Below are 10,704 nucleotides of genomic sequence, written 5' to 3' on the forward strand. Positions count from 1 at the left end.
GACATTGAGATTGCTTCCCTCACTACAACAACCAGCAGACAGGTCATTAACAAGCTTAAACACATGTTCGTTAGATGGGGCATCCCGTTAGAACTGGTCAGTGATAATGGGACGCAGTTCACATCATCAGAGTTCCAAGACTTCAAACTGAGTTATGGCTTCACCCACACTACGTCGAGCCCTCATTACCCCCAGTCAAATGGAGCTGCTGAAAGAGCTGTCCAAACGGCCAAGTACATTCTCAAACAGCCTGACCCCTGCTTAGCCTTAATGAGTTACCGCTCTACACCAATTGCAGCAACCGGTGCAAGCCCAGCTCAACTTATGACAGGACGTCAAATCCGCACCACCGTCCCAGTACTCGAAAAGACATTGCTGCCCAGTCCAGTCAATAGGGACACAGTGTACCAAAGAGATGCTGCAGCTAAGGACTCTTACAGATTCTTCTACAACCGCAGACATTCAGCTCGTCCACTTCCTGAGCTTCTCCCAGGCCAGGATGTTGTAGTGAAGCTTGACGGGGAAAAGGGGTGGACGACTCCAGCCAAGGTCATCAGTAAGTCTAAGGAGCCGAGATCCTACTTGGTGGAGATGGCGAATGGGAACGTGACTCGCCTCAACAGACGACACCTTCAGCCTGTCCCAGGCACCGCTGATCCTGAGGAGCAGCAGCAGAGCACTGTTCCACCGACTACTCCAACTAAAGGGGCGGCCGCTTCCCAAGAACCACCAGTAAGGCAGACATTGCCAATCCCTGTCCCGGGGTCTCCTCTCCACCCTACCACACCTGTGAGAGTGACTTCCAGGGGGCGGGAGATTAAAGTACCTCTCAGATTCAGAGACTGAGGACTATCTCCTTTCTATGTTCTAAGGGCAGAATAATCCCTTATCAGGACTGAGGGTAGTCTACCCCTGTGATGTCCTGCGTTCTGATAACACTGTTTTATGTTTAAAGTACTTTTGTTAAAGGGGGAGATGTTGTGAAATCTGTTTATGTTGTCCTAGTAAGGCTACCATGAGGGCAGCCACTAGAGGTCGCTAGGAGACCGGTGTGTATATGTGTTTTCCAGAAATTGATGTAGCCACGTACACTGCTGCTACAATTGAATAAAAAGTGGTTCGTGCTTGAGAACCCTGCGTCTTATTGCCTCCGAACATGACAGAGAACAAGTAAAAAATTGACTGAACATGAATGAACTGAAAATACTGGGAAAACAACCCACGAACCCTGACAAAACCCGCTACTCCTGTCCCCGTAGGACTTATTCTACAGTAGAATAGACTATGTTTTATGTTTAGCAGTGATTGTGCCAGAGTAAGGCAATGTAAAATTAAAACGATAGATCTTTCAGATCATAGCCCCATCTCATTGTTGGGGGCACTGGAGCCTATCATAGGGCAAGAGGCAGGGTACACCCTGGACAGGTCACCAGTCTGTCGCAGGGCTAACACACAGTGACAGACAACTATTCGCACTCACATTCACACCTATAGGCAATTTGGAATAATCAGTTAACCTATCCCCACAAACTGCATGTCTTTGGACTGTGGGAAGAAGCCGGAGTACCCGGAGAGAACCCACGCAAGCACGGGGAGAACATGCAAACTCCACACAGAAAGACCTCGGCCTGATGGTGAAACTGAACTCAGGACCTTCTTGCTGTGCTGCAATGACCTCTCATCTGAAAAAGATAAAGCTGCAAAAATTAGTCAACCTTCAGGCAAAGTTAAAACAACTACAACGAGAAGATGGATACAAAGGTAATTCTGAGATTTAAAAGAAAGAAAGAAAGAAAAGAAATACAGGGTGAAATTGATACAATCTATACACAAGAAACTCAAAAGAAATTGTTTTTTTAAAACAGAAATATTACTCTCTAGGAAGCAAATCGAGTGTTAGCCTATAAATTACGTAAACAGAGACTGTTTGATCCTATTTTACTGAAAACATTTCACTGGATTATGCAAAAGGCTAAACTACCCCCTACGTGGAAGGAAGCAGTTATCTCCAATGAGGGTAAAAGATAGGATGGAAAGTAACAGTTATCAGCCGATCAGTGTATTAAATTTGGATTATAAACTATTCACAGTAATTTTGGCACGGAGACTTCCTGATATAATAGACCTGGACCAGTGTGGTTTCATCCATCAAAGGCAAACACTGGCCGATATAAGGCGCTCTCTACATGTTATGGAACAAATAAACAGAGATGGGGTGCGGGCAGTGTTGGTGGGACTGGACGCTGAGAAAGCCTTTGATTCAGTCAGATGGCTTTTTCTTTATACGGTTTTGAAGACTTTTGGTTTTCACAATAAATTCATCTCAATAATACAATCCCTCTATGATAAACCAAGGGCTTGCATGAAAGTCAACAGAGATCTATCTCAATCTTTTACTTTGGAAAGAGGGACCAAGCAGGGCTGTCCAGTCTCACCACTTCTATTTGCACTCTATATTGAGCCTCTTGGTCAGTTTATAAGAAACAATACTAAAATTAAAGGTATCGCAATTGCCAGGGAAGAACAAAAAGTTGCAATGCAGATGACATCTTGGTCTTTTTGAGGGAACCTGAAAAATCATTTGAGGAGTTGATGTCCTCTCTATCCGACTTTGGAGAACTGTCCGGTTATAAACTAAACCTAAACAAAACACAGGTAATCACACTAAAGTATACAGCGTCTAAAACTTTACGAGATAATTATAACATAGATTAGGAAGCTGAAACACTCAAATATTTGGGAATAATTCTAACTAAGAACATTTCTAATCTAACACAGGTAAATTATGGTCCTTAGTCACAGGCCATGAAATCTAATTCAGATAGGTGGAATCTGGTGTTTTTCTTAAATTTAAGTTCAAGGACATCAGCAGTGAAAATGAACGTAGTCCCCAGATTCCTATTTCTATTTAGAACTTTACCTGTTGAAGTAAGTCAAACACAGTTTGGGGAATTGGACAAATGGACTTCGAGCTTTATTTCGTATTCATCTTACAGTTAAGCAAGGCAAAAGGTGGGGCAATGCTCCCATGCTTACAATACTATTATTAGGCATCTCAGGTCATCCCCCTGCTGCAATGGTGTAACCCTGATTTGAAAGCTAAGTAGAAATCCATAGAATTTAATACAACCTCTAAATTTCAACTACAAGCCTCAACTGCGAACAAAAAACTAGCAGATCGACTAGAAGGTAAAGGAACATGGATAAGCCATACTCTAAAAATATGGAATAAAGTGGTCTTGATGCATGCTCTATCATCCAGGTAAGTAAATCTCCAAAAACTGATTCTGTTCATCTGGACGTTTTCAGTGGGAGAGAAATAATAGAATAAAGCAGAACAAAGTATGTGGTAGTGAACCAATACTAAAACACTTGGTGCACTTATGATACAGATGTTAAACCAAATGAAAGCGATAAGATTTCAGTCTTGGATAGAGAGTGGACAACATTCCATTCCTTCACACATAAAGGGACACTACAGAGCTTTCAATCTTTACAAGCAAGAAATGGCCTAAGACAAGCAGATTTCTTCAGGTTCTAACATTATTTTAACAAACATTCAATATCCCAAACCCAAACTCTGTTGAGTCAGGAATTTTTAAGATAGTTAAATTAGCATATTTTGGCTCTCTGAGAAAGGCAATCTCCAAACTACATAATGTGCTTCTTCAGGCAATGAAGGATACTACTCATAATATTAAGACCAAATGGGAATTGGAATCAGGGATGGGTATAACAAACGAGAACTGGGAGAGGACTTGTAATTTTCATTGGTACTCAACAAGTTCATTATCTTGGAGAGACCACTGCTGGAAGAATATTATTAGATTTTTCAAAACCCCTCATCAAACTAGAGAAGATGTGGATCAGAAGAGGCACATCATTACCATATCTTTTGGGATTGCCCTAATTTAAAAAACTACTGGCTGGGAATTCATAAAACTCTGTATGAGGTCTTTAAGATAAAATTTGATATTAATTTTGTAAATTTGTACTTGGGCCTGGTTGCTGGTTTGGTCTGGGGAGGGGACACAAAGCTCTTACAAGCGCTATTAGCAGCCAGCAAAAAATCAATGACCAGATATTGGCTAAATCCAACTCCGCCAACACTTGAGTTCAATGTGGTTTTTAAGATATTTAAAATGGAAAAAAATGACATTATAATTAAAAATTCGAAAAGACAAAATATGGAATAAATAGATTAGCTTTGTCTCCCCCTCCACCCTGAATTTAAGTAACACCAGTCCTGAATTGCTGTATCTCCCATGTACTGCACAATATCAGGTTGACCCTCTGCTTCACAATATGTATTGAATGTAATGTAAATAAGTTAAGTTATGTATACACTGTCAAGCCACCGAGTTCACTTTTTGTTATCTGACTGAAAAACAAAATATTATTTTTTGACTAAATAATATCAGTGTACTTTATTAAAACATGTCCTTTTTCAACAAAACATGTCATTTAAAAAATAAATAAATAAACCAGCCACCAGAGACAGTTTCTTCCTCACATATGCTTATTGCACTACTCAGTTTTGCACTTAGTACTTGGTACAGTATCTTTAGAATTTCTGTAACTTTTTTCTTACTTATAAATATAGTATGTATATATACTGCCCATTTTCTTTAAATGCTTCTTTTTTTGTATAAATAAGAGTAAAGTGTCAGATTCAGTTTTTGTGAACACATTCACACCAGTGTGTGAGTGTGTGTGTGAATGGGTGAATGACTGAATGTAGTGTAAAGCGCTCTGGGGTCCTTAGGGACAAATACAGGCCATTTACCATTCTCAAACTGATGATTCGGATTCTAATGGAGTGTACGTTGCAGGTTTGTCTGTGGCTAACATGGCTAATGCTCCATTTCACTGCAGAGTCCTTTCATGTTCTTCATATATCCATGTTGGGCAGAGTGTATGTACAGAGACTGAATGCCCTTTATACAAGCACACACGTCTCAGCAGTGCAAAGCTATCGGCACAAATAGCGGTGTAAAAAAAGGCAGCCAGCCTGTGTAAACAATCACACAGCTCCTTACATCGTACACCATGGCTAGTTTGCGTTACTTTTCCAAGGACCAGAAGAGTCAGGGAAATGGGATATCTTATCTGCTAGGTAATCTGTTAGCTGATCTACGAGATAATCTGGTAGTTTATCTAATTATTTTGTTAATATATTAGCTTATAACAGCTTGAGTTAACAAGAAAGGTAAATGCAGTGAGGAAATGGATTTGAAAATCAGAAGTGGAACCGTCATTTTAAAAATCAGACATAGATCTTTGATTTTTGAATCCATTTGAATCCATTTACCAATACCAAACAAACTCCTGGTCACTAAAACATGGCCAGATGATTCGCCCCTCCAGCTACAGGTGTAGCTGAGATATAATGTACGAATTGTGAACATTCTCAAAACTGTATTGTACATAGGTTATACTTTTTTATTGTGTGAACTTTATTTTTGTGGAACTAAGGTTCCGTGTGTTATTGTTGAAGTGGGACATTAATCAGTGTAACGCCACCTGCGGCCACATTGCGGGTGTGGGGTTTCCTAGCCAGAGCTGTACGGACTCCACACTGGTGAGGCACGCTTTCTGTAGCTCTTCTCCCTGTACTAAATTATCCATATAAATTCGGTGTATTTGTCTTTGTTAAGTATTGGCTCCTAGGGTTAAAAGCTCTCAAAGTGTTTTCAATCGCTTTGAGTGAGAAAAATGATATTTGGAACTGCGCTTTATCTGTTGTATCATCCGTTTGTGTGGAACTGACTTGTGTTAAACAGGGTGAGGAGAAGCCTGCTGCCGCTGTGTGACACTGATTTTGCTGCTGCACTCTGTTTTATAGGTATGTGTAAATGTGTAGTTTTTGTTTTATGTGTATAATGAGCTCATGTCCCGAGGCTGTGCTCTGAGCAGTATCTTCAGCCATGTTGGGAAGAGTTAAAAAGTTGTTTGAATATGTATTATGCAATTGACCTATTTTAATGGGAATTTGAATGTTATACGTTATTGTTAGTGATTCCATAATTGTCTCTGTTTTACCCCACTGTAATATTTGATTTTGAAGTGGCGGTTGTGAAAATTATTATTTTGATAAGTTGTATTTTCTTTTATATGATGCAAGCAGAGCTGTACGGACTCCACACTGGGTGAGGAGAAGCCTGCTGCCGCTGTGTGACACTGATTTTGCTGCTGCACTCTGTTTTATAGGAATAAACCCTGTTTCCAGCCAGTCCGTGTCTGTTGTCACAACGCAGTCGACCATTTCACATCTGCTACATAAAAGTGGTGCCGTGACCCGGATGCATCTGATCAGCCGCTGCCGATCGCTGAGGTTGAGCTGAACACTTCCGACACCTGTAATATAAGTAAAATTATTCTGTGGGTCAGCACAAAATTTCCAGTGTTCTGTTAGTAGGCATTTCTCCCAGTTACACCTGTTAGAGTCTAACTGAGCCGTGTTTACTTGTGTTGTATTTTTCTGAGTGATAGGTATTTTTGTATTCCTTTTGTTTCTGATCCCCTTTGTAGTTATTGCTAACCTCCTGTAAGCAACATGGCTGGTAGGGGCCAAGACTCCTTTAACCTTTTCACGCCAGTCGCTGGGAGAGGTTGGAGACTGTCTGGGGCAGATGAAGTGAGAGACAGGTCTATAATGTTGCGTGATGAGCCAGCAGAGTCAGATGACATTATTCGAAATAAAGCTCATGAGCGCCAGTCCTCAACCCCTGCTTTGAGCGACGACAGCACACACAAAGAGCTACGTGAGCTCATTGGTGAATTGGGAACCCAGATAGGTGAATCAATCGCTAGCCGGCTACTATCCAGTCAAGTCCCACTTGGTCCAAACCAGACAGCTCCAGCCGAGTCCCCCAAAGTTAAGAGCCCTGACACCACTCTCGACCTCTCCAAAGTGAACTTAGTGGTCCGACAAGATATCAAAGACCCACCTATGTACAGAGGTGATGATGCGGATAAGTACTCTGTTCATGAGTGGATAGACATGATGGAAGTGTACTTAGAGAAGAGAGGGTTGTCTAGAGCCGTGCAGGTGGATGAAGTCTTAAACCACCTCCTCGGCAGAGCTAAAAACATTGTTAAGGTGGGTTTGAAAAGTAACTCATGTTCTGGTGTAGTGACCAACCCTGAGACCATCTATGCCATACTCAGGCGTTATTTTAGTGATAGTCCTGGCTCCTGTCAACCACTGGCTGACTTTTATGCCACCCAAGCAGTTGCAAAAGAGACCCCAGTAGACTATTGGGTGAGGCTTAATATCGCTGCTGAGGCAGCTGACAAGCATTTACAGCGTCAGGGAGGCAAAATGGAGAACATGGAGGCAGAGATAGCCATGATGTTTATCAGAAATTGTCCTGATCCCAGCCTCGCCTGTGTTTTCAAATGTAAGCCCATCAGTAAATGGACAGTAATGGAGGTTCAGGAAGCCATTGATGAACACCAAAGAGAGTGTCATGCAAAAAAGAAGAGCCTGGGCTCTGCCAGACCCCATCCCCTCCTCGTGGCCACTGCGACAACCACAAGCGAGTCGCCTGAGTTTGAACTGAACCATGCCCAAGTAGGTACAGTAAAATGTTCCCAGGACAGCCCGGGTAAGGCTGCTGGAGCTGCCGCTTCAGACCCAAGTGCTCTAGACCGCGTGCTCAGTATGCTGGAGAGGGTGTTAGAGCGCTCCAACCAGCCTGTCCACCCCATAATTAGACCACAGCCTCTAGCCTCAGCCAGGTTCCCTTCGTGCCAGGTTTGTGGCAATAGCTCACATTCCACGCGCACTCACTGCATGAGAGAGAGGAGATGTCTAGGTTGCCTGGAGGTTGGGCATCAGAGGAAAGACTGCCCCAGAGCAGCTGAGCCCATTACCCAGCAAAATAATCCCCAGGGAAACTAGGGTGCTTGCACTTGAGAGGGGACAGTGTGAGCGAAGAGTGTGAAACCCTCAATCCCAGTGATGACATACAGACTGTATACAAAGAAAGCCTGAAGTGTGCCCCACCTGGTACTGTTGTACTTTCCCAGAATATAGTAAGACTTGATGAGGCAGACAGCCTATTTTACACGAATGCATTGGTGAATGACAAAGTCTCTTTGCAGGCCCTTCTTGATACAGGTTCCATGGCGTGTACCTTGAGCGAAGAGGCGGAGCGAGAGTTAAAGAGCGCTGGGGTCGCATTGGAATTAAGCGACACTCGTACCGACATTGTGCTAGTGGGCTGTGGTGGAGTTCAGGTTAAACCCAAGAGTATATGCGAGTTGAAAATGGAAGTGTATGATTGTACGTTCAGAGTGCCTGCCCTAGTGGTCCCCGGTCAGAAAGATCAGTTGATTTTAGGGACAAATGTTATCAAACACCTCCTCAGACACTTCAGGCTGTCCCCCCATTTCTGGCAAGTCCTGAGCAAACCCGAATCAGCAGAAGCGCCTGAAATAGTGCAGTTTCTGAATATGCTGTCTGGCATTAACCGGTGGAGGGGTGACAAAATGCCAGATGTCATTGGCACTGTCAAACTAGCTCAGGCAGTGACTCTACTCCCCAAGCAAGAGCACCTTGTATGGGGCAGACTGCCAGCGTCATCACCCCTTTCCGAGGGCAGCGCCATTCTGGTTGAACCACCAAAATCGCAAACTCATAAAAAAGGTGTCATTGTCTGTAGAACTGTGGTTTCTATGAGTGGCGATAGGTGGGTCCCTGTTCGAATCCTGAACACATGTGATAAGCCTATCACATTGAGACGAAACGCTAAGGTAGCAGATGCTTCCGCTTGTGTAGCTGTTGAAGATCTCGAAGTGGCTTCTGACCAAAACCCAAGTGAGACCCTTAGGGTCCAGAGCCAGACAGTGTGTAGCGACGCACAGAGTAGCCCTCCCTCCTGCCCTAGCCTGCGTGACAGCTTGCAGAAGATGGGGTTGGAGGACCTAGACCTCGACTCTTGTGAAGTCTCAGACCACTGGAAGGCTCAGGTACTGCAACTGATCCACAGGTATGAGGATGTCTTTTCCAAGGGTAAGCTGGACTGTGGACTGGCAAAGGATTTTGTCCATCGCATCCATCTGTCTGACGACAGGCCGTTCAGACTTCCCTATCGGCGCGTCCCTCCAGGGCAGTACCACAAGTTGCGACAGGTGCTCACAGAGATGGAGGAGCGAGAGCTGATCCGCAAATCCAACAGTGAGTGGGCGTCCCCACTGGTACTGGTGTGGAAGAAGAATGGAGATCTCAGAATATGCGTGGACTACCGCTGGTTGAACGCACGCACAGTCAAGGATGCCCATCCCTTGCCCCACCAGTCAGACTGTCTGGCAGCCCTGGGAGGTAACGCAATTTTCAGTGCCATGGATCTCACCTCTGGCTTCTACAATATTGAGATGGCAGAGGAGGACAAAAAGCTAACGGCCTTCACAACACCAATGGGGCTCTACGAGTTTAACAGACTCCCCCAAGGCCTGTGCAACAGCCCGGCGAGCTTCATGCGTCTCATGATGGGCATATTTGGCGACCAGAATTTCCTAACCCTGCTGTGCTACCTGGACGACCTGCTTGTTTATGCACCCAATGAAGCAGAGGCTCTCAGGAGGTTGGAGATTGTGTTTAGCAGACTACGTGCCCATGGACTGAAGCTGGCCCCCAAAAAATGTCATCTGCTCCGAAGGAGTGTGAGATTTCTGGGCCATGTTGTGACTGAAGGCGGGGTTTCGACCGATCCTGACAAGGTTAAGGCGATCACCGCTATCTCAGAGGCTGATCTCATGATGGAGGACGGGGTTACGCCATCCCAGAAGAAGATAAAGTCGTTTCTGGGTATGGTAATGTATTACCAACACTTCATACAGGACTGTTCTAAGATTGCCAGACCCCTTTTTACCCTGACTGCCGCTCCTAAAGGAAAGAAAGTAAATGCCCGAGGTGCTGCTTCTTTCCGGAGGCTCAGCCCAAGTGATTGGAAGAAGGAGCATGTTGACTCGTTTGAACGCTTGAAGGCTGCACTCCTTGACTCCGTTGTGCTTGCTCACCCTGATTTCAACAAACCATTTATCTTGTCGACAGACGCTTCACAGGACGGCTTGGGTGCTGTGCTGTCACAAGTCCAAGAGGGCGAGAGTAAAGCACGTCCCGTTGCATTTGCCAGCAAGGCCCTCGCCCGTGCACAGAGAAACTATCCCGCCCATCGCCTTGAGTTTCTGGCGCTAAAGTGGTCTGTCTGTGACAAATTCAGCCACTGGTTGAAGGGGCATAGCTTTACCGTCTGGACAGACAATAACCCCCTAACATATATTCTCACGAAGCCCAAGCTTGATGCATGTGAACAGAGGTGGGTGTCAAAGCTGTCCCCCTACGACTTCAGCATCAAGTACATTCCTGGCAGTAAAAATGTCGTTGCAGATGCACTGAGCAGGCAGCCATTCGTTCACAACCGTGTTAGTCAGAGACTCATGACTGAACCCTATGCAACCCTGTTAGAGGAGTCGCAACAGGTCAAAGAAATCTCGGTTCAGGATGCATTCAGGCTCAGTGCCAACCACCAAAGTGTTGAGTGTTTGGCCCCTGCAGAGAGCCTAGGGTGTTGTTCCCTGACTAATGATGAAGTTTCCGCAGTCTTCGCAGGCCACGCTGAGTGGGACCAAGGCTCAAAACAGAGAGCAATCTCCTGGTTGACTCAAGAGCTAGATCGGTTTCCCTCACTAGGCCAG

General features: G+C 44.6%; 1 protein-coding gene across 1 annotated transcript; it reads left to right on the forward strand.

Annotated features, from left to right (window-relative positions):
* Positions 1–5,379: 5,379 nt before the first annotated feature.
* On the forward strand, positions 5,380–7,906 carry LOC308388294 (uncharacterized protein; the record flags this gene model as incomplete). Its single annotated transcript, XM_080868906.1, has 2 exons — positions 5,380–5,845; positions 6,211–7,906. The coding sequence occupies exon 2, from the start codon at positions 6,557–6,559 to the stop codon at positions 7,904–7,906; it is 1,350 nt and encodes a 449-aa protein (XP_080725032.1). The 5' UTR covers positions 5,380–5,845; positions 6,211–6,556.
* Positions 7,907–10,704: the final 2,798 nt, after the last annotated feature.

This window comes from Rhamphochromis sp. 'chilingali' (genome assembly GCF_963969265.1).
Source record: "Rhamphochromis sp. 'chilingali' genome assembly, chromosome: 20".
Taxonomy (NCBI): Eukaryota; Metazoa; Chordata; class Actinopteri; order Cichliformes; family Cichlidae; genus Rhamphochromis; species Rhamphochromis sp. 'chilingali'.